We start from the raw sequence: 25,673 nt of genomic DNA on the forward strand, positions 1-25,673 counted from the left end.
AAAACCATTAGTAACACACTACGCCGTCATGGATTAAAATCCTGCAGCGCACGCAAGGTCCCCCTGCTCAAGCCAGCGCATGTCCAGGCCCGTCTGAAGTTTGCCAATGACCATCTGGATGATCCAGAGGAGGAATGGGAGAAGGTCATGTGGTCTGATGAGACAAAAATATAGATTTTTGGTCTAAACACCACTCGCAGTGTTTGGAGGAAGAAGAAGGATGAGTACAACCCCAAGAACACCATCCCAACCGTGAAGCATGGAGGTGGAAACATCATTCTTTGGGGATGCTTTTCTGCGAAGGGGACAGGACGACTGCACCGTATTGAGGGGAGGATGGATGGGGCCATGTATCGCGAGATCTTGGCCAACAACCTCCTTCCCTCAGTAAGAGCATTGAAGATGGGTCGTGGCTGGGCCTTCCAGCATGACAACGACCCGAAACACACAGCCAGGGCAACTAAGTAGTGGCTCCGTAAGAAGCATCTCAAGGTCCTGGAGTGGCCTAGCCAGTCTCCAGACCTGAACCCAATAGAAAATCTTTGGAGGGAGCTGAAAGTCCGTATTGCCCAGCGACAGCCTTGAAACCTGAAGGATCTGGAGACGGTATGTATGGAGGAGTGGGCCAAAATCCCTGCTGCAGTGTGTGCAAACCTGGTCAAGACCTACAGGAAACGTATGATCTCTGTAATTGCAAACAAAGGTTTCTGTACCAAATATTAAGTTCTGCTTTTCTGATGTATCAAATACTTATTTCATGCAATAAAATGCAAATGAATTACTTAAAAATCATACAATGTGATTTTCTGGATTTTTGTTTTAGATTCCGTCTCTCACAGTTGAAGTGTACCTATGATAAAAATTACAGACCTCTACATGCTTTGTAAGCCAGTGCACCAGAAAGGATGTAGTTGTAGTGCCACCTAGTGGCCAGAGGGTTTATCATGTTGAGCACTTATTAATATTATTATGTTTCAAGAGACATTTACTTGGGGCCTCAGTGAATGTGTTTGCAGAGCAGAGGTATTGTTTCTGTCTGTGTTTGCCGTGTTGACATTTCATTTGATCTATTGTATGATTTCAGCTCGAGAGACCTCCCTGACGTCCTAGGGAGAGAGACATTCCATGAGGTGGGATTGGTAGAATCTGGTGACTTCACTTCTCTGTATCAGTGTCAATAAAAATGATCTACTTAAAAATAAAAAGTATTTGCATGATGAGGAATTTTTAGTTATTAGCAGGTAGTAACTTTTGTTTGTTTGTCTCAACAGAATTACGGCCAGGCATATATGACGACTCCGCTTCCTCTACAAAGGTGATCTATTCTATCCTCAAACCTGCTCTGAAAGAAAAGGGGTATGCTTTGTCAATACATCCAATAGACTGAATAATTTTGTCAGAATGTAGTTAATCATACACTGTTGTATTTCTATGGGTTTTATCTCTGTATTCCTTGACTACACATAGACAGATGTCAAAAGGGCAATGTATGTCTGAGCTTCTTTTTCTTGACTTTTCCACTCTGAAATGTCCTAATTGTGCCTACCATCAAATTCCACTTTAGATCTGGTCTGCGTTTCTCTTGAGTGGTTTGTTTCTTTTGAGTTTTATGATACATTAAAACTGCTTGTGGCAATAATAATGACAACACTAATATCAAAACAAGACAATAGAATACATAGAAAAATATATATTTTAATTATTGGACTTTTTTTTAGACTTTCTGTTGAGGGAAAACAACCTAGAATTAACTACCATAACTGAACAAATAAAATGGCAGCAGTACATGCAAGCTCACTAGACTAGTTCTTAAAAGGCCTGCATGGAATGTGCTTTTTTTGTTTCTAGGAAAATCTTTGCATTGTTTGTGTCAGACTGAGGAGCACAGGTTAAGGCGGCATACACAGCAAAGCAGGATTCTTCAGCAGGGTAACAGCTTCTTTTGAAATAAGTGGACAAATTGACATCAGACAGAGAGAGGGACCATTCAATGGTTGGTTCTCATAGTATGGCATCCCACTGAATGGTCCTGGAGGGCTGACTAGTCTGTCCCAAAGTACCTCTGGCCAAAGTGTGTGGGAGCCACAGGGTGCACCTCGGTGGTCAGTATGGTGATTTCTGGGAACTCTTGAATGATGGACTTGGCACCTGGTGAAATTACACAACCATTTATTTTTATTTTTTATTTAACCTTTATTTAACTAGGCAAGTCAGTTAAGAACAAATTCTTATTTACAACAACGGCCTACCAAAAGGCCTTCTGCGGGGACGGGGGCAGGGATTTAAAAAAAGTAATATATATATATATATATATATATATATATATATGACCAAACACACATCACAACAAGAGAGACAACACTACATTAAGAGAGACCTAAGACAACAACATAGCATGGCAGCAACACACGACAACACAGCATGGTAGCAACCCAACATGAAAACAACATGGTAGCAACACAACATGGCAGCAGCACAACATGGTAGCAGCACAAGACATGGTACAAACATTATTGGGCACAGACAACAGCACAAAGGGCAAGAAGGTTAGACTTGCAGTGCTTTCAATAAGACTGAGGGCTCTATTTTAACAAACCTAACGCAATGGTCAATCTTAGCGCTGGCGGTACCGTTATAGGTTCGGGAGTGTCAGCAATCTTTGCTATTTTCACAACCGGAATTAAGGGTGCAGTAGCTGGTGATGGCGCGAAAGGGCTGGGTTTTGATAAACAAGTTGTGGGTGTGTCAAGGCTTGTGTCAATGCTTGGCCCCGCACTGGCCAATCAGAACATGCTCCATGGCTAAATATGTGGTTGCTTCAAGTTGTGTATTTATGTTTCTTTATCTATTGCATTGTCATCAACTCCAATTAGAATGTTAGTCCTTTATTGCCTAGTTCGTTAAATAGCCTGCCCCATATTTGCTAAATATTTTGAACATGTTTGCAGTCCACATTGTTCTAATTGCATTGCTTCAATATGGAAATACACCTCCCGAGTGGCGCAGTGGTCTAAGGCACTGCATCGCAGTGCTAGCTGTGCCACTAGAGATCCTGGTTAGAATCCAGGCTCTGTCGTAGCCGGCCGCGACTGGGAGACCCATGGGGCGGCGCACAATTGGCCCAGCGTCGTCCAGGGTATGGGAGGGAATGGCCGGCAGGGATGTAGCTCAGTTGGTAGAGCATGGCGTTTGCAACGCCAGGGTTGTGGGTTCGTTTCCCACGGGGGGCCAGTATGAAGAAAAAAAAAATGTAAGCACTCACTAACTGTAAGTTGCTCTGGATAAGAGCGTCTGCTAAATTACTAAAAATGTTAATTGTTAAACATAAGCTATAGCATTCGCACTGAAAAACGTGCTAGGCCTACTGTAAATTGCAGTCTGGACATGGACAAGCCAAACATAGTCAATAAGCAAGATTAAATTCACTAAACTATTAATAAAGCCTAAAAAGTCTGTATAATTCTAATAAAAACTAAACAACTTGTTTTAAATAGGCTGTCTAAATACAGTTACAGGCACCATAATTGCTCCCCGTGGGCGTATAATACAGACAAGGCAACTTAGACTGAGGGTTTTACGCACATCCACATTTTTCACAGGAGCTGGATAAAGATCCAATATTAAGTTGGGATGTCCACTCAGCATTATGTTTTATAAACATCATGGAACCCTCTTACAGATCATATTTGCATATCTCCAGAAATGGCAGATGAAATTGCATTGCATTCGAGCCATGTACCTTCTCACCATAAAACCATGGACTGTTAATCTTTCTAATAAGTTAGGTTTTTAATCAAATGAAAAACAGTTTTTTTAAACCAACAACAATATTTCTAAATAGGATCGGGTCAGAAGCATGATATAATACCTTGCTTCTCTCATTCCATGGCACTGTGTGCACACGTAGGCCTACAGTGAGGGAAAAAAGTATTTGATCCCCTGCTGATTTTGTACGTTCGCCCACTGACAAAGAAATGATCAGTCTATAATTTTAATGGTAGGTTTATTTGAACAGTGAGAGACAGAATAACAACAAAAACATCCAGAAAAACGCATGTCAAAAATGTTATAAATTGATTTGCATTTTAAATGAGGGAAATAAATATTTGACCCCCTCTCAATCAGAAAGATTTCTGGCTCCCAGGTTTCTTTTATACAGGTAACGAGCTGAGATCAGGAGCACACTCTTAAAGGGAGTGCTCCTAATCTCAGCTTGTTACCTGTATAAAAGACACCTGTCCACAGAAGCAATCAATCAATCAGATTCCAAACTCTCCACCATGGCCAAGACCAAAGAGCTCTCCAAGGATGTCAGGGACAAGATTGTAGACCTACAATGGGCTACAAGACCATCGCCAAGCAGCTTGGTGAGAAGGTGACAACAGTTGGTGTGATTATTCGTAAATGGAAGAAACACAAAATAACTGTCAATCTCCCTCGGCCTGGGGCTCCATGCAAGATCTCACCTCGTGGAGTTGCAATGATCATGAGAGCGGTGAGGAATCAGCCCAGAACTTCACAGGAGGATCTTGTCAATGATCTCAAGGCAGCTGGGACCATAGTCACCAAGAAAACAATTGGTAACACACTACGCCGTGAAGGACTGAAATCCTGCAGCGCCCGCAAGGTCCCCCTGCTCAAGAAAGCACATATACAGGCCCGTCTGAAGTTTGCCAATGAACATCTGAATGATTCAGAGGAGAACTGGGTCAAAGTGTTGTGGTCAGATGAGACCAAAATGGAGCTCTTTGGCATCAACTCAGCTCGCCGTGTTTGGAGGAGGAGGAATGCTGCCTATTACCCCAAGAACACCATCCCCACCGTCAAACATGGAGGTGGAAACATTATGCTTTGGGGGTGTTTTTCTGCTAAGGGGACAGGACAACTTCACCGCATCAAAGGGACGATGGACGGGGCCATGTACCGTCAAATCTTGGGTGAGAACCTCCTTCCCTCAGACAGGGCATTGAAAATGGGTCGTGGATGTGTATTCCAGCATGACAATGACCCAAAACACACAGCCAAGGTAACAAAGGAGTGGCTCAAGAAGAAGCACATTAAGGTCCTGGAGTGGCCTAGCCAGTCTCCAGACCTTAATCCCATAGAAAATCTGTGGAGGGAGCTGAAGGTTGGATTTGCAAAACGTCATGCTCGAAACCTTAATGACTTGGAGAAGATCTGCAAAGAGGAGTGGGACAAAATCCCTCCTGAGATGAGTGCAAACCTGGTGGCCAACTACAAGAAACGTCTGACCTCTGTGATTGCCAACAAGGGTTTTGCCACCAAGTACTAAGTCATGTTTTGCAGAGGGGTCAAATACTTATTTCCCTCATTAAAATGCAAATCAATTTATAACATTTTTGACATGCGTTTTTCTGGATGTTTTTGTTGTTATTCTGTCTCTCACTGTTCAAATAAACCTACCATTAAAATTATAGACTGATCATGTCTTTTTTTTTCTTTCTTTTTTTCTGGGGGATGGATCAGCTTAATATTGCAAATAGATTGTATCTTCTATCAATGTAATTGTCTGCATCACTTCCAATCCCCCATGTTTTTTATATACTCCCCTTTATTACTTTTCAACCCCGCCATCCTTTCCCTACTTGGGGTAAACTAGTGAACAACAATGCCCAGGCCTCTACTTCCGGCCTATACTTACTATCTACACCTTATGGACACAGTTAATTTTACAATAATTATATTATATATATATATATATATATTTATTTATTTTTTCTCCTGAACTTCTTCTACTCTCAACCTCTCCGGTCATTTTCATGATGTCCATCCGGTTTGCTTCTATATGCCATATCTTTCTAACTGTGCTCTTTCCCAAAAGATCCCAACATACAACCTATATACTTATTATGGACACAGTATGCTTACATTATTAGCTATCTTTGTTATTATTTGTTGTTATTTGTTATTAGTCCCATCCTTCAACTCTATTCAATACCTCCCATCTATCTCTTAACACCATCCATATAGGATTTCTATTTGCCATATATATTTCTAAACCGTACTGTGATGTTTTACAAAAGTTCTGAACCTTTCTATTCCTCATTGCTTCTACAGATTGTGAATTAAAAATATTTTTTTTTGCTAAAAGTATTATTATATTATTGATCGATTGACTATGACTTTTCAGATCACCCAGTAATGCTATCTGCAAGGTTAGCTCCAGGTAAATATTGCAATCCTTTAGACATTCCTGGACCTGTGTCCAAAAACAAGCTACAAATGGACAGAACCAAAACAAATGATCTAATGATTCTGTCTCTTCACAGCAAAATCTGCAGAGCTGGGAAGATTGTATCCCCCATATAAATAACATTCTATTGGTAGCAAGAATTTTATATAATAATTTAAATTGAAAGATTCAAATTTTTGAATCCGGTGTCGTTTTTACGTGTCAGTTCATAAACACTATGCCATGGGATCGGTACGTCAAAAATCTCTTCCCAACTATTTTGCAATCTATATGGGACGGCTGTCAATCCTTTGGTCCTTAAGTGAAACTGATATACTTTTTTATTTATCACAGTTTTCCTTAACCAATTATGTTCTTTAATGCAAGACTGATCATGTCTTTGTCAGTGGTCAAACGTACAAAATCAGCAGGGGATCAAATACTTTTTTCCCTCACTGTAAATGTCTTTACGCATAACATTTGCACGTCTATACAAAATACTATACAAAATACTAGGCTCCTCTCAATTGTACTGTAGCCTAGGGCTATTGATTTAATTCAAATATATGTTTTTGTGCAATATGCCAAATGGCTGTATGGCAAGAATCGAGGGTTTACGTTATAACGTTGGCAAATGCGGCATCTCGCTCTCTGTCAACCCATAGTGAACCGAACCATGCCCCAACGGTGTCACAGCACATGACAAAAGTTTTCCACAAATCACAATCCTGGACAGCCTTTCCCAAGTTATAACCACGCCCATGAAGTGTAGCGGCAGGCATTCTACTAAAATGGACAATGAGGAAGCCAGCTCAGCCTCTCGTGAGAATGAAATCATTCCCAAAAAGGGTAGCAATGTTTGTTCTATCTTATGGAAGTGGATCGGGTTTGAGAGGTCAGATGTTCAGCAAACCAATGTCCTGTGCAAAGTGTGTCGAAAGACAATTGCTACGAAATGTGGCAGCACAACTAACATGCTGACTAGACCGAGCATGCACGCCATCGCACGCATGTTGATTTTGTCCATCCACACCAGATGTGATCAGGACAAGCAGGTTGAAATATCAAAACGAACTCTGAACCACCTATATTAATTTGGGGACAGGTCGAAACACATGAAACATTCATGACCATTTAGCTAGCTTGCTGTTGCTAGCTAATTTGTCCTGGGATATAAACATTGGGTTGCATTTTGCCTGAAATGCACAAGGTCCTCTTCTCCGACAATTAATCCACAGATAAAAGGGTAAACCTAGTTAGTTTCTAGTAATCTCTCCTCCTTCGGACTTTATATGGCAGTTGGCAACCAACTTTAAGGTGCATTACCACCATCAACTGGGCTGGAGTGTGGACCTCAGTTCAGCTTTCAATCACCCATGTGGGTATTTGCTCCTAAACAATGAGGAGATGGGAGAGGCGGGACTTGCAGCGCGTCACGCGTAAAAAATAGAACCAAGTTCTATTTTAGCGCCTGGCTATGCAGACCCTTGTTGTCGCGCGCGAGCAGTTTGGATGAAATGATCGAATAACGTGTGTACATTTATTTTGTAATGTGAGCAGTGTGGTCAGCAGTGGAATGTGAGGAATGCGTGAAACTACGCGATGCTGATGCTTCCAGTCGTCCCACTCCCAAAACATCTGGTAAGACATTATAAACTGGGTGGTTTGAGCCCTGAATGCTGATTGGCTGACAGCCGTGGTATATCAGACCGTATACCACAGGTATGACAAAACATTTATTTTTACTTCTCTAATTACTTTGGGTAACCAGTTTATAATAGCAATAAGGCACCTCAGAGGTTTGTTACAGTGGGGAAACAAATTATTTAGTCAGCCACCAATTGTGCAAGTTCTCCCACTTAAAAAGATGAGAGAGGCCTGTAATTTTCATCATAGGTACACGTCAACTATGACAGACAAAATGAGAAAATGTTTTCCAGAAAATCACATTGTAGGATTTTTTATGAATTTATTTGCAAATTATGGTGGAAAATAAGTATTTGGTCAATAACAAAAGTTTCTCAATACTTTGTTATATACCCTTTGTTGGCAATGACACAGGTCAAATGTTTTCTGTAAGTCTTCCCAAGGTTTTCACACACTGTTGCTGGTATTTTGGCCCATTCCTCCATGCAGATCTCCTCTAGAGCAGTGATGTTTTGGGGCTGTCGCTGGGCAACACAGACTTTCAACTCCCTCCAAAGATTTTCTATGGGGTTGAGATCTGGAGACTGGCTGAGGCCACTCCAGGACCTTGAAATGCTTCTTCGGCCACTCCTTCGTTGCCTGGGCGGTGTGTTTGGGATCATTGTCATGCTGAAAGACCCAGCCACGTTTCATCTTCAATGCCCTTGCTGATGGAAGGAGGTTTTCACTCAAAATCTCACGATACATGGCCCCATTCATTCTTTCCTTTACACGGATCAGTCGTCCTGGTCCCTTTGCAGAAAAACAGCCCCAAAGCATTGATGTTTCCACCCCATGCTTCACAGTAGGTATGGTGTTCTTTGGATGCAACTCAGCATTCTTTGTCCTCCAAACATGACGAGTTGAGTTTTTACCAAAAAGTTATATTTTGGTTTCATCTGACCATATGACATTCTCCCAATCCTCTTCTGGATCATCCAAATGCACTCTAGCAAACTTCGGACATGTACTGGCTTAAGCAGGGGGACACGTCTGGCACTGCAGGATTTGAGTCCCTGGCGGCGTAGTGTGTTACTGATGGTAGGCTTTGTTACTTTGGTCCCAGCTCTCTGCAGGTCATTCACTAGGTCCCCCCCGTGTGGTTCTGGGATTTTTGCTCACCGTTCTTGTGATCATTTTGACCCACGGGTGAGATCTTGCGTGGAGCCCCAGATCGAGGGAGATTATCAGTGGTCTTGTATGTCTTCCATTTCCTAATAATTGCTCCCACAGTTGATTTCTTCAAACCAAGCTGCTTACCTATTGCAGATTCAGTCTTCCCAGCCTGGTGCAGGTCTACAATTTTGTTTATGGTGTCCTTTGACAGCTCTTTGGTCTTGGCCATAGTGGAGTTTGGAGTGTGACTGTTTGAGGTTGTGGACAGGTGTATTTTATACTGATAACAAGTTCAAACAGGTGCCATTAATACAGGTAACGAGTGGAGGACAGAGGAGCCTCTTAAAGAAGAAGTTACAGGTCTGTGAGAGCCAGAAATCTTGCTTGTTTGTAGGTGACCAAATACTTATTTTCCACCATAATTTGCAAATAAATTCATTAAAAATCCTACAATGTGATTTTCCTGAGAAAAAAAATCTCAATTTGTCTGTCATAGTTGAGGTGTACCTATGATGAAAATTACAGGTCTCTCTCATCTTTTTAAGTGGGAGAACTTGCACAATTGGTGGCTGACTAAATACTTTCCCCCCCCACTGTATATATGGGCAATATACCATGGCTAAGGACTGTGTCCAGGCACTCCGCGTTGTGTCGTTCATTAGAACAGCCCTTAGCCGTGGTATATTGGCCATATACCACACCGCCTCCGGCCTTATTGCTTAAATATACCATAGCCGCATCATTTTCAAACGTCATCCCATATGACAAGAAAAGTTTGAGGTGGAAGGAGATAAGATGCGGTGACCTATCACAAATATATGGTCCCCATCTATACAGTGGAGAAGCCTGGCTTCAAAAAGCTGCTAAACACAATTGATCCCAAATATCAGCTACCAAGCGGCAAGTATTTTGTGGAAGAAGCATTGCCACAGTTATACATTGCTACCCGCCAAAGAGTCACCGAGAAGCTGGCTAATGTGTCTTACTTTTCCAACACAACCAATCTATGGTCGAGCAGAACGTCGGCGCCATACCTAAGCTTGACAGTCCACTATATAGATGAAGAATGGACATTGCTAAATGTATCCCTCCAGACATCATACTTCTCCAATGACCATACCAGTGAAATAATAGCCCAGGGTCTCAAAGACGCACGAAGACAGACAGATGTGCATGACAACCGACAGCCGGAGCAACATGATAAAAGCATTGCCCTTGAACAAGTGGACCCCCCTGCAGTGCTTCGGACACAGGCTTCACCTTGCCATCGGTATGTGTGCCATTACATAATTAAAATGCATTCAAAAAATGAATCTTCAGACCAGCTGTAATCTTCTTCTTTTTTTTTACCTTAGTAGCTGGTTGTAATTCTACCAATCCAATAGCAAATTAACCACAGGCATGTTTAAATAATAACAACAATATGGACTAAATGTCATTGTTTGATTTAAATACATTTTCAATCAAAACGATTAAATATGTAAACATATAGGCCTATGCAAACAGCTACAATGGTCAAACATTACTAAACAATACAATTGACCAGTGTTTGTGTGTTCCTTCTTGTAGTAGTAATAATAATAATAATATTATGCAGGGTAAAAGTTTTTTCCAATATGTTTTCTTTGTCAAATAGTAATAAGGCTCATCAGGAAATGTTACATCACGATGTGTGGGAATGCTGTATTTGTCACATTACTGAAAATGGTGCCATTCTAAATATTATTTATTTGGTTCTTCCTTTATTTTTATTTTTTACAGAGAATGGTGTGAAAGACCCTCGGATTGACCGTGCCATCGGCATATGCAAGAAGGTTGTCAGCAGCTTCTCCTTCAGCTGGAAGAAGAGGAGATATATGGTTTTGGTTCAGGCTGAGCTCAGTCTACCCACTCACCAGCTCATCACAGAGTCCCCAACCAGGTGGTGTTCAAGACAGAAGACGGTTGAACGAGTCCTGGAGCAGGAGAAGGCCATAGCCTGGGTCCTGGGCTCAGAGAAGAAAAGCAGGCCCAGCTGGTAGGATATCGACGTTTTGGAGTCAGTGAACAAAGCCATAAGCCCACCTCAAGAATTCACTGATGCGCTGTCTGGTGAGGACTACGTTAGCGTCTCTTACCTCAAGCCTGTGCTACATCAGTTCAACACCAGCCTCACGCAGCCAGAGGAGGATGAGAACGATCTCACAAAACAAATCAAGAGCGCCACACTGGAGTATCTAAATGACAAGTACGCTGACTCTGCCACAGATGACCTCCAGGATATGGCCTCACTGATGGATCCCTGGTTCAGGACAACATACATAGCAGACGACAAGGTTGAGGGCATCAAACAAGTTGTTTTGGAGCTCCAGTCTCTGCTAGCTGAGAAAAGCACACCTCAGCCTGGCATAGCTGTGCATGTGCGCCAAGAAGAAGCTGAACCTGTTGCTAAGAAGAGCAAGAAGATAGTGCCGTCTGCCTCCCAGTCAGAGGAGGACACCATCAAAACTAAGCAGTCAAGCTACTTGATGTCCCCTGACACAGACCCAGACACAGACCCACTTGAGTGGTGGAAGCTCCATGAGGCCAACTTCCCTAGATTTAGCAATCTTGCAAAGAAGTGCCTATACATTCCTGCTACAAGTGCTCCTTCGGAGAAGGTCTTCAGCACAGGTGAGAACATTAACGTGCCATTTTTTTTTTTATATTACTTTTAGGCCATATCGCCCAGCCCTACTGTGGCCTATGTGCGAGGCAGATTCTCAAAAAGATCTGACGTTGATATGGCATTATAGGAGGACTGAGTAGTTTGGAGGAGAGTGTCTTTGGTAATCGGACGAGGGGCGCTCTATGAAAATGGGGATGGATAGCCTACTTGAACAAGTGAAATGCAGGTATGTGAATCATGAAAAAGCATGAGGGCAAAACCCCTAAAACATTTCAAAGCACTCGCAGTAGACCATTTAAACCCTCTTTATTTATAGGCTACTTTTGGCTAATGGCCAGGATAAAGACACCTATGCGATGCTGCTAAAGCAGCCTTGATTAAGGGGGGTAGGCTATGCTTGGATTTTAATAAAATTAAATGAAATGGGGGGAAACCAATCGTTTTTTTATCTTTCTAAATACGAGATTCACCAGCATCAAAAGGCACTGTGCGTCATGGCTGGATAGGCTGTGCTTCATCTCTCAAAATCCATGCCATTATCAACTGTGTTACCGTTAATAAGACCTGCTTTTTGAGGGTCTTAAAACGTCCCATTAACGCTGCATGAAATGGTCACTTTTGCGCTTGTTTTTAAGGACACACCTCCCAAGCTGATGTTAAACGGGTAAATTGCCAAACCTGGCGTTAAGGCTGGAAAATGCCACCGCCAGTTTTGCATGACGAAATTGCAAACTAACAAGTGCTTGACACTTGCGCCAGTTGCAAATAGAGGCCTGAATGAATGGAAAACAGGCTGTAGTATGAAACCCTAGAATGTTGAACCTTACAGAGTCTACTTCCACATTAAGCTAGGGACTGTAGGTGAGGCAGTGTTATATAGGTGAGGCGTACCGTGAGGGGTGGAGAAGAGGCTCAGGAGGATGATATGTTTAGCCCAGAGACCATGTTCAGTCAGAACTCTCACAGCCTCGATCACTGTGTTACCTGTACCTAAAGGCAGAACATATGTATATTAGATGAGCATAAACACAGGACAGACATCACAGTGACTTGACTTGACAGAGGAACAGGCAACATTTAATGAAGTCTTGCCTTGTGTAATCGTTACTATGACTAATCTGCTGCTACTTTCTATAAAGTAACAAAATGTCATTTTGATCTGTCTCAAGGCAGGTTTTCATCCTCCCAGAGAGGGATGCTAGTTAGTGGACAAAAAGATGACCCTTACTTCACTCTCAGTGGCTCCATTTGGCCTATTCATCATTTTCATTGCCGTCCAGTGAGCTCTTTATGGTTTCCCTCAGAAACGTATAATTATCTGCCTGGGGTAAATGATGCTGAAAAATATGCAGCATGCTACCTACCAAGGTCATTTTCAGAGCCGAATAAAGGACACCTTCCCACAATTATCTTAGCTGGAAGATGTAATTTAACAGAAATCGTGTTGCAAAGAGCAAATCAAGTGGAAAAGTCTCACTGTCAAGTGTTCTTCATAAAAACAGGGGATGCCCATGACTACTACACTAATGCCTTGCTAACGGGAGCAATTTAGTCCTCATTTCTGGTTCATTCAAAAAGTGACTCCAACAGCACAGTTCCTTGGGCCCAGGGCAGAGCGACACTTCACCTGAACTCTTTGTCCTGAAGAGGAGTAAGTACTGTATTGAGAGTCTGTTGGTGCTTTTCCACTGCGGGGTTTTAAAACCGGTGCTTGGCCTACAGACATGTAAAGACTTTTGCGTTTACATGTGTGTAACCCCCCTGCACTGTGATTAAGGATGGGAAATGTGAGTACTACTCTCTCCATACTCACTGAGAATAGGGTACATGATACTCCATACTCACTGAGAATGGGGTACATGATGCTGCATACTCACTGAGAATGGGCTACATGATGATACATACTCACTGAGAATGGGGTACATGATTATCCATACTCACTGAGAATGGGGTACATTAGAAGGACTTTCCTCCTGTTGATGTCTGGGGGGAACTTGGCGTAGTAAACTTTGGCCTTCTGGGTGTCCTCATCACTCTGGATGAGGATCTTACCAATACGGATGGACCGGCAGCAGTCTCTGAGGCCCTGCTCCATGGCCTCACCTACGCGCGCACACCGCAATGGATAGATGTTGAATTCCACTCAGTTCATTCAAATGTAATTCATACAAGACGTAGTAATGATGAGCAACTGATAAGTCAAACAGTGAGTGAATAGTACTAATTATGTCAGGTGCTTATAGGCAAATCCACCAGCCAGGGATTCTAGTCAGACCAATTCAGATGTATTTTTCCTTAAATCTCCTATATAATCAGTGTCTTACCGCTTCTCATAATGCTGACACCGCAGTTGCCTTTCTCAAACTTCACACCATCATATTTATGCCCTGAAGGAAGAGTTTGGAGAGAGAGAGAGAGAGAGATTAAAATAGTCAGTTCTGTTCTTGGTGAGAAATGTTACAGTAATCCTGTAATGTATAGTATTTGCCCAATTTCTATCATTTCAAACTAATTTCTAACCTGTGGGAGTGGTCACTGTACACTCGCTGTATGGCAGCTGATTGAGTCCCTCTTCAACCACTAGTCTAATCTGTAGAAAAACAGAGTGGGTCAAAACAATAGTGTGCATTATACAAATTAGTCATTAAATGTAGAAAAAAATAATAATAATGAAACACACTACCGTTCAAAAGTTTGGGGTCACTTAGAAATGTTCTTGTTTTCCAAAGAAAAGCAATTTTTTTGTCCATTAAAATAACATCAAATTGATCAGAAATACAGTGTAGACATTGTTAATGTTGTAAATGGCTATTGTAGCTGGAAACGGCTGATTTTTAATGGAATATCTACATAGGCGTACAGAGGCCCATTATCAGCAACCATCAGTCCTGTGTTCCAATGGCACGTTGTGTTTGCTAATCTAAGTTTATCATTTTAAAAGGCTAATTGATCATTAGAAAACCCTTTTGCAATTATGTTAGCACAGCTGAAAACTGTTGTGCTGATTAAAGAAGCAATAAAACTGGCCTTCTTGAGACTAGTTGAGTATCTGGAGCATCAGCAATTGTGGGTTCGATTACAGGCTCAATATGGCCAGAAACAAATAACTTTCTTCTGAAAATCATCAGTCTATTCTTGTTCTGAGAAATGAAGGCTATGCCATGCGAGAAATTGCCAAGAAACGGAAGATCTCGTACAACGCTGTGTACTACTCCCTTCACAGAACAGCGCAAACTGGCTCTAACCAGAATAGAAAGAGGAGTGTGAGGCCCCGGTGCACAACTGAGCAAGAGGACAAATACATTAGTGTGTCTAGTTTGAGAAACAGACGCCTCACAGGTCCTCAACTGGCAGCTTCATTAAATAGTACCCACAAAACACCAGTCTCAACGTCAACAGTGACGAGGCGACTCCGGGATGCTGACCTAGGCAGAGTTGCAAAGACAAAGTCCATTTGGTCTACGTCTCACAAATGTTCTTCTTTGTGATCCGAAGACCTCAAACTTCGATTCGTCTGTCCATAACACTTTTTCCAATCTTCCTCTGTCCAGTGTCTGTGTTCTTTTGCCCATCTTAATCTTTTATTTTTATTGGCCAGCCTGAGATATGGCTTTTTCTTTGCAACTCTGCCTAGAAGGTCAGCATTCCGGAGTCGGCTCGTCACTGTTGACGTTGAGACTGGTGTTTTGCGGGTACTATTTAATGAAGCTGCTAGTTGAGGACCTGTGAGGCAGCGTTGTACGAGATCTTCAGTTTCTTCGCAATTTCTTGCATGGCATAGCCTTCATTTCTCAGAACAAGAATAGATTGATGAGTTTCAGAAGAAAGTTATTTTTTTCTGGCCATTTTGAGCCTGTAATCGAACCCACAATTGCTGATGCTCCAGATACTCAACTAGTCCTCTGTAGCTCAGCTGGTAGAGCACGGTGCTTGTAACACCAAGGTAGTGGGTTCGATCCCCGGGACCACCCATACACAAAAATGTATGCGCGCATGACTAAGTCGCTTTGGATAAAAGCGTTTGCTAAATGGCATATTATTATTGTTATAGTCTCAATAAGGCCAATTTTATTGCTTCTTTAATCAGCACAACAGTATTCAGCTGTGCTAACATAATTGCAAAAGGGTTTTCTAATTATCAATTAGCCTTTTAAAATGATAAACTTGGATTAGCAAACACAACGTGCCATTGGAACACAGGACTGATGGTTGCTGATAATGGGCCTCTGTACGCCTATGTAGATATTCTATAAAAAATCTACCGATTTCAGCTACAATAGCCATTTACAACATTAACAATGTCTACACTGTATTTCTGATCAATTTGATGTTATTTTAATGGACAAAAAAATTTAAGTGACCCCAAACTTTTGAACGGTAGTGTATATATTAAAGACATGCTCCGGAACTTTGGCGACAACTAAGTATTTTTTAAACATCCCCCTTTGGGCTGGATGTGTCAATGTGTAGTTCATACATCCATAATCTATTAACAGAATTACTGTCTTACCTCAATTAGACATGAAATCCCTAGTTTGAAAGCAATGTTTTTCTGGAAGCTGTGCTGCGCCATTTTCCCTACATTTTCCCCAATGTGGGCCAGCCCCCTAGCAATTAGAGTTCTAGCCAATCAACTTCAGCCCCTCACCATTTGAGTGTCAGCTAGCAAGATACACAGACAGCAGAGCAATGACGTGGTGCACATCACTCTTTATGCGATGCGCACTGCAGAGAACACCGGAAGAAGAATGATCACTGAATTATCACAGTAAAGGTTGTTTATGTGTCAATTAATCCCATAAGGGATGGGTTGCCAACAAATGTTTAATTCATTTATACAGTGCCTTCAGAAAGTATTCATACCCCTTGACATTATTTTTTAAATGACTACCTCATCTCTGTACTCCACACATACAATTAATTATCTGTAAGGTCCCTCAGTCGAGCAGTGAATTTCAAACACAGATTCAACCACAAAGACCAGGGAGGTTTTCCAATGCCTCGCAAAGGGCACCTATTGGTAAATAGTTAAAAAAACAAAAAAGCAGATTGAATATTCCTTTGAACATGGTGAAGTTATTAATTACACTTTGGATGGTGCATCAATACACCCAGTCACTACAATGATACAGGCTTCCTTCCTAACTCAGTTTCCGGAGAGGAAGGAAACCGCTCAGGGATTTCACCATAAGGCCAATGGTGACTTTAAAACTTTGGATGGACCAACAACATTGTAGTTACTACACAATACTAACCTAATTGACAGAGTGAAAAGAAGGAAGCCTGTACAGAATATGCATCCTGTTTGCAACAAGGCACAAAAGTAATGCTGCAAAAAAATTAGCAAAGCAATACCCTTCTTGTCCTGAATACGAAGTTTTATGTTTGGGGCAAATCCAATACAACACATTACTGAGTACCACTCTATATTTTCAAGCATAGTGGTAGCTGATCAACAACCAATTTGACAGAGCTTGAAGAATTTTGAAAAGAATAATGGGCAAATGTTGCACAATCCAGGTGTGGAAGGCTCTTAGAGACTTACCCAGAAAGACTCACAGCTGTAATCGCTGCCAAAAATGTCAAAGTATTGACTCAGGGGTGTGACTACTTATGTAAATGAGATATTTCTGTATTTCATTTTCTATAAATTGGCAAAAATGTCTAAAAACATGTTTTCACTTTGTCATTATTGGGTATTGTGTGTAGATGGGTGAGAAAAAAATGAATTTAATACATGTTTAATTAAGGCTGTAACACAACAAAATGTGGAATAAGTCAAGGGGTATGGATACTTTCTGAAGGCACTGTATTATGTACAGTCGTGGTCAAAAGTTGAGAGAATGACACAAGTATTGGTCTACACAAAGTTTGCTGCTTCAGTGTTTTTAGATATTTTTGTCAGTTGTTACTATGGTATACTGAAGTATAATTACAACATTCCATAAGTGTCAAAGGCTTTTATTGACAATTACATTAAGTTTATGCAAAGAGTCAATATTTGCAGTGTTGACCCTTCTTTTTCAAGACCTCTGCAATCCGCCCTGGCATGCTGTCAACTTCTGGGCCACATCCTGACTGATGGCAGCCCATTCTTGCATAATCAATGCTTGGAGTTTGTGGGTTTTTGTTTGTCCTCCTGCCTCTTGAGGATTGACCACAAGTTCTCAATGGGATTAAGGTCTGGGGAGTTTCCTGGCCATGGACCCAAAATGTTGATGTTTTGTTCCCCAAGCCACTTTGTTATCACTTTTGCCTTATGGCAAGGTGCTCCATCATGCTGGAAAAGGCATTGTTCGTCACCAAACTGTTCTTGGATGGTTGGGAGAAGTTGCTCTCGGAGGATGTGTTGGTACCATTCTTTATTCATAGCTGTGTTCTTGGGCAAAATTGTGAGTGAGCCCACTCCCTTGGCTGAGAAGCAACCCCACACATGAATGGTCTCAAGATGCTTTACTGTTGGCATGACACAGGACTGATGGTAGCGCTCACCTTGTCTTCTCCGGACAAGCTTTTTTCCGGATGCCCCAAACAATCGGAAAGGGAATTCATCAGAGAAAATGACTTTACCCCAGTCCTCAGCAGTCCAATCCCTGTACATTTTGCAGAATATCAGTCTGTCCCTGATATTTTTCCTGGAGAGAAGTGGCTTCCTCGCTGCCCTTCTTTACACCAGGCCATCCTCCAAAAGTATTCACCTCACTGTGCGTGCAGATGCACTCACACCTGCCTACTGCCATTCCTGAGCAAGCTCTGCACTGGTGGTGCCCCGATCCCGCAGCTGAATCAACTTTAGGAGACGGTCCTGGCGCTTGCTGGACTTTCTTGGGCGCCCTGAAGCCTTCTTCACAACAATTGAACCTCTGTCCTTGAAGTTCTTGATGATCCGATAAATGGTTGATTTAGGTGCAATCTTACTTGCAGCAATATCCTTGCCTGTGAAGCCCTTTTTGTGCAAAGCAATGATGACGGCACGTGTTTCCTTGCAGGTAACCATGGTTAACAGAGGAAGAACAATGATTTCAAGCACCACCCTCCTTTTAAAGCTTCCAGCTTGTTATTCTAACTCAATCAGCATGATAGAGTGATCTCCAGCCTTGTCCTCGTCAACACTCTCACCTGTGTTAACGAGAAAATCACTGACATGATGTCAGCTGGTCCTTTTGTGGCAGGGCTGAAATGCAGTGGAAATGTTTTTTGGGGATTAAGTTCATTTTCATGGCAAAGAAGGACTTTGCAATTAATTGCAATTCATCTGATCACTCTTCATAGCATTCTGGAGTATATGCAAATTGCCATCATATAAACTGAGGCAGCAGACTTTGTGAAAATTAATATTTGTGTCATTCTCAAAACTTTTGACCACGACTGTACATAGCTACCTCTACCCCTGCACATCTACTCTTAAAACATGTTTTCACTGTCATTATGGGGTATTGTGTGTGTAGATGGGTGAGAGAAAAAAAGATATTTAATCCATTTTGAATTCAGGTTATAACAACAAAATGTGGAATAAATCAAGGGGTATGAATGGTTTCTGAAGGCACTGTATCTGCACATATGTGACATATTACGACATTTTCGGGGACCACTTTTGGCTAATGAGTGCTACTTTCAGAACCACTTGCTAACAAGTATACAAAAGTACCGGAGAATCTCTTTAATAGTTGGCCTAGAGTGAAAACAACACTGTCAATTGAACCAAGACAGTTTCTTACCAATCTATCTGCACAAAACACAAAATCACCCCTGCTGGTAGACCTGTAAAAGAACAAGATATGCTTACAGTAAGGGTTACGCTCAATGATTATATATGACTGGACAAAGGCAACGATCACGTGACACCATTCATTCCTATGTGAAGACATAGGTCGCGTTCCACTGCTTAAATGTTTCTGACGCCTGACAGATCTTACAACACCTAGATAGGTATTTTACCTATCAGCAATCTGTCAGTCGATAACACAGTTGATGACGTGGCACGCAATCATTGGTTCTTGCATCGCCTCGCCTTAGCTCAGGAACGCACACTCAATAGCGCATTTGATGCCAAGGAACTCTGTTAAGATGGTGTCTCGTGGGAGATTTATTTAGACTTAGGGGGGTTCCTCTGCCCAGGTGTCGCCTGGATATGTATTTTACATCCCCAGCTTTAATATTGCAGATAGATTGGCTTCACCATTTCCAATATTTTCCTTCTAGTGACGGTCGTCACTAGTTACCACAGCCACAAAGTCAGAAGGCCTACCTACTCAACCAATCAAATGAGGGAATGTGATGACGCGTATTCCGGTTTGCGGGAAACGCCTCATTTTCGAAATGGTATATCTCGAGTTCAAGTTTGAGGACCAAATAACTAAATACATTCGTGAACAAGAATTGGCAACGTCACTAAAATTCATAATATTGAGAAATAACTGATGTTTTGGGCAAAATGGTAAGTTGTCTTTTCTTTTTTAGATAACTAGTTGCTAACTTTTACTACTCTCATCTAAAATGAGCTAGCTAGTTAGCATAAGGGATTCCATTCCAAGAAATTAGGAGTTATTCTATTTGATAGAGCATCGTTGTTAGTTTCCCTACAAGCCTTTAATTCTAATAGTAATATATCATATTCTTGACCTTTAATAGATGCACAGCCTTTGGCAGGGAAAAAACTCAGTTGGGAGAGTAAAAGTATCCCATTCAATGGTGTTCCATTTCAAGTTGTGGGCACAAAGACATATTAATGCCACCAGGGGAAAGACAGACAAACAAAAGCCAAAGAGAAATACGCTGCTGAAATGAACAAGAAGGCAGTAAGTTCAAAGACAGATCACTGTAATTCATACCATACACTTTTACAACATTAATTTCATTTTAATAATGTAGAAGTACTAACTAACAAAGGAATGTTCCTCAATAAAATTTAAGAAGATGGGACTTTAAAGAGTTATCCCAACTCTGTGGTCACTAAAGATCCCATGGTGGGGGTGCTTATTTGTCCTGTTTTCACTTAATGTGTAAATCAAACTGTACTCCTATCATGTAATACTTTTTATAAAAGTACCATGTATGTAAAGTGTATGAATAATGTATATGTAACAAAATATTTGTAAAAAACAAACTAAAGTAAAACAAAGTTACTTTGTCCCCCGAAGATGGGGATGGATGGGCCAATAAAATAAATAAATCAAATTTTATTTGCCACATGCGCCGAATACAAAGGGTGTAGACATTACCGTGAAATTCTTACTTACAGCCCTTAACCAACAATGCATTTTTTTTTTTATAAAAAAGTAAAATAAAACAAAAAAGTGTTCAGAAAAAAAAGAGCAGAAGTAAAATAAAATAACAGTAGGGAGGCTATATAAAGAGTATGTAAGTGGGGTTAGGGTGGTGAGTTTCCTCTTAAACTGTAAAGAGCTTTGGGTGTTGTGGTGTCCAAAACAAACCTTTGCTGATAATGCCGTGATGATAAGAAGTCCGCCGACACTGTACTTTGTTTATAAAGGTTTATTATAACAAAGAGTTTCAGCGTCAGATTTACAGATACCTGCAGATATCTGAAGAACAGCAGGAGCCAATTCTGTAATTCGCTATTCCTCTCCCCTCTCTTCAAGATATGGTATTTATATCCTATATGACATAGTATGGCGTGATTTTAATACCCAATCCCTGGCTTTCCTACATATCTTCCCATATCCTTTTTTCCAGGAACTTAGTGATGATTTCCAGATGTTTCAGCAAGCAGAGCCAAGTTTCCTCTATTCCAAGAAACCTATGTAGCAATGCTTTTCCAAATGCTTTAGCAAAGTAGAGTAAAGTTCATCTATTACACCATTTGCAAACATCAGCAAAATCCTAGACCCTCAGACACTACAGTGTCTAGAAAGGTGTCATGTAAGCAGCTTTTTCTAACGCTTTGAGCACATTGACGACTGGGCCGGCAGCCGAAGAGAGCCCCTGACAACGAGGGCTTCGTACTTACGGTCTCCGCGTAGGACATGCGTGTTGACCCTCGCAAGGCTGCCGGCCCAGACGACATCCCTAGCCGCGCCCTCAGAGCATGTGTAGACTAGTTGCCTGTTGTGTTTTCGGCAGTGGTTGGAACCACTCCAGGGAACATAACCGAAAACCGTAAAATACTTTCTTTTTTTCACGGAACAGAAACGGAACCGGGAACGAAAGTGATCTAAACTGTTCCGGAACAGAAACGTTATTTTAAAAGCATGGAAACCGGTTAATAATGTTATTTTACGTTACAGGCATTTTTTTCTAGTACCACAAAAAAACGCAACAAAGCGACTATGCAAAGCCCTCACTGTCACTCAAAAACGTATCCCAGCATCTGCCTGCAAGCTGAAAATCTTTGCCAGTGTGTGTGCATGTTTAGGCTACCTGCCCCTCCCCCCTCTGAAGCATAGGCTACTGTACTGACGTTAGAAGCGTGAGAAGATAGGGATAGATTTTTTTATTAGCTAGAGAAGAATGGATTAACTTTTTCAATGCTAGTTAAGGATACTATAGGCCTAGTTATCGCGTTGGTATAATTCTGTGGACCTAATACATATACTGCATGTCATAACAAGATGCCGACTAGAATCACCACTCTCGACGGGTCTGACCTAGAGTATGTGGACAACTACAAATACCTAGGTATCTGGTTAGACTGTAAACTCTCCTTCCAGACTCACATTAAGAATCTCCAATCCAAAGTTAAATCTAGAATCGGCTTCCTATTTCGCAACAAAGCCTCCTTCACTCATGCTGCCAAACATGCCCTCGTAAAACTGACTATCCTACCGATCCTTGACTTCGGCGATGTCATTTACAAAATAGCCTCCAACACTCTACTCAGCAAATTGGATGTAGTCTATCACAGTGCCATCCGTTTTGTCTCCAAAGCCCCATACACTACCCACCACTGTGACCTGTACGCTCTTGTTGGCTGGTCCTCACTACATGTTCGTCGTCAAACCCACTGGCTCCAGGCCATCTATAAATCACTGCTAGGCAAATCCCCGCCTTATCTTAGCTCATTGGTCACCATAGCAGCACCCACCCGTAGTCTGCGCTCCAGCAGGTATATCTCACTGGTCATTCCCAAAGCCAACACCTCCTTTGGCCGCCATTCCTTCCAGTTCTCTGCTGCCAATGACTGGAACGAATTGCAAAAATCTCTGAAGCTGGAGACTCTTATCTCCCTCACTAACTTTAAGCATCAGTTGTCAGAGCACCTTACCGATCACTGCACCTGTACACAGCCCATCTGAAATTAGCCCACCCAACTACCTCATCCCTATATTGTTATTTATTTTGCTCTTTTGCACCCCAGTATCTCTGTTTGCACATAATCTCTTGCACATCTAGCATTCCAGTGTTAATACTAATTGTAATTATTTTGCACTATAGCCTATTTATTGCCTTACCTCCATAACTTGCTACATTTGCACACACTGTATATATATTTTCTGTTGTGTTTTTTTTGACTTTATGTTTTTTTTACCCCATATGTAACTCTGTGTTGTTGTTTTTATCGCACTGCTTTGCTTTATCTTGACCAGGTCGCAGTTGAACTTGTTCTCAACTGGCTTACCTGGTTAAATAAAGGTGAAAAAAAAAAAAATGCCTAGCGCTTCAAGCCTGCTCCTGGTTGAGGAGCAGGCTTGAAGCTCTAGGCATCTTGTTATGACATGCATTATATGTATTAGGTCCACAGAATTATACCAACTCTCTCTCTCGCTTTCTCCCCACCCGTAAAAGTTGTCACATCTTGCAGCATAGGCTACACTTATCTGTCCATCATACATGTAAACAGCTTGCCTACTATATCCGCACTGATTGGTGAAGTAATTTAATAATAATAAAACAAAAAATAATTTAACAGAAAGGAACAATATAAACCAGTACTTAATACTGGGACTGAACTCCTCCCTTAGCAACTGGGTCCTGGACTTCATGATGGGCTGCCCCCCAGGTGGTGAAGGTAGGCAACATTACCTCCTGTACACTGATTCTCAACACGGGAGCCCCACAAGGGTACGTCCTCAGTCCCCTCCTGTACTCCCTGTATACCCACAACTGCATGGCCTCACACAGTTCCAACTCTAAGTTCGCTGACGACACAACAGTAGTAGGCCTGATTACCAAAAACAACGAGACGGCCTACAGGGAGGAGGCACTCTGACGGCGTGGTGCCAGGTAAAAAACCTCTTCCTCAACCTCAGCAAAACAAAGGAGCTGATTGTGAACTTCAGGAGGAACCAGGCTGGGCACGCCCCCATCCTCATCAATGGGGCCACCATGGAGACAGTCGAAAACGTCAAGTTCCTCTGCGTATACATCTCAGAGAATCTGAAATGGTCAAACCACATGGACACTGTGGTGAAGAAGGCAACCTCAGGATGCTGAAGAAATCGGCCTGTCCCCGAGGGCCCTCAGTGTTCTTCAGGAGCACCATCGAGAGCATACTGTCGGGCTGTATCACAGCCTGGTACGGCAACTCCACCGCTGCTGACTGCAAGGCACTACAGAGAGTGGTACGCTCAGCTGAACGCACAATTGGGGGCACACTGCCTGCCCTCCAGGACACACCAGGTGTCGCAGGAAGGCCAAGAAAGGACCCCAGCCACTCTAATCAAAAGAGAACCATCGCGCTCTTCCAGAAGCTTGGCTGGTGGGTAAAACCTGCGAATTCAGACAGAGGTGTAATGGGTTCGCACTCAAAAATATGTTGCATAAAGCTTACTTCAATGTTAAATTGTCTTACTGCATCAGGGATAGCATAGCGTACACAGACATTTCGGCTTTACAGCCTTCACCCTAGCCATGTCCTCCCAGTTTCCATCACTCAGATGCAGAAAGTATAAGAGCATCATGGCAAAAACTGAAAGACTGGCTGCTGAATAGCCACCACTAGTCAGCTACCTGCACACACCATTCCCATTTATCATTGCTACAGTGGTTAGTATGTATATATTTTTATTGTTTTATTTCACTGTGTCCTGCATTGTTGGAGCTCAAGAACTTCACTGTGCCCTGTCATTCCATCTGCAACCCTGTACATGTGAATATTAAACTCTCTCTCTAAAACTAGTGATGACAATGATCAACTTTCAAAAAATAAACATGTAGGCCTATTGGTGGTATCACCTTACAACGGCTTGTTATTCAAAATGGAAACTCAAATTGTGATTAGTGCACTCATTTAATGTTCTGTTATCAGTACATTGTCGATTGTTCTATAAGGTCTAACATTATTTATATTAGAAACCTCGTGGTATATAAGGAAGTTGTGGACACGTTTACTACCGCTTATGTGGCAGCAGACTATAATAATTACATTTGGCCTAAATCTTCTTCATGGAAATAACCTGTTTCAGTGGTGCATTTGCAGTTCTGGGAAACAAAGATACCAGATTAGGCTTCCGTAACCATATAAATGCAGCGTAATTTCAGTTATAAATAGTAACATGTTGTCGATTGTCCATTCACTTGGTATACAATGTATAATTTCCACATTATTAGACAGTCATCATCTGGTGCATGATAATACAGGTCAATACTCTGTGCCAGACACTCACTCCGTGGTATTATTACGTACTCTGACAAAAGACTACTCACTTGTCTCTAATGATGGTCTGCAATTCTCGTATTTGGTCATTCAAAGGAAGCAGTTTTAATTGCGGTCCAATCTTCCTCGGTAGTTTAGTGTAGAACACATTTTCACAAGTTTCAGGGACCCCTGCATCTCTATTCGATACTGGCAGGACGCTATTGCTGCAGCTATTAAACCGAACCTGCTTGGTGCCGCTCAATGCCGCGTGCTCTTGACTGTCATTGTTGTTCAGCTGCTGATTTTGACAAGGCATTTTGATTTCCGTACCAGTACCGTTGTCAAAATACGTTTCCATAGAATAAAGAATACGTTAAATAAGCATTTTAAGCGCTATGCCCTTTTGCGATTAATATAAATGTCTTGGTAGCCATTTTTGTCTTCCCCGTTTCTGGGTGCCAGCAGCAAAAAAAATAATCCTTAATAGCATGAAG

At 41.8% G+C, this 25,673-nt stretch overlaps 1 protein-coding gene across 1 annotated transcript; it reads right to left on the reverse strand.

Annotated features, from left to right (window-relative positions):
• Positions 1-1,675: 1,675 nt before the first annotated feature.
• Positions 1,676-25,673, reverse strand: LOC121573645 (uracil phosphoribosyltransferase homolog). The gene is made up of 7 exons (XM_041885776.1): positions 25,248-25,673; positions 19,361-19,403; positions 14,163-14,232; positions 13,967-14,029; positions 13,584-13,745; positions 12,534-12,632; positions 1,676-2,148 (listed from the first exon to the last, which is right to left on the reverse strand). The coding sequence occupies exons 1-7, from the start codon at positions 25,535-25,537 to the stop codon at positions 2,042-2,044; spliced, it is 834 nt and encodes a 277-aa protein (XP_041741710.1). The 5' UTR covers positions 25,538-25,673; the 3' UTR covers positions 1,676-2,041.

Source organism: Coregonus clupeaformis, chromosome 9, assembly GCF_020615455.1.
Source record: "Coregonus clupeaformis isolate EN_2021a chromosome 9, ASM2061545v1, whole genome shotgun sequence".
Lineage (NCBI taxonomy): Eukaryota > Metazoa > Chordata > Actinopteri > Salmoniformes > Salmonidae > Coregonus > Coregonus clupeaformis.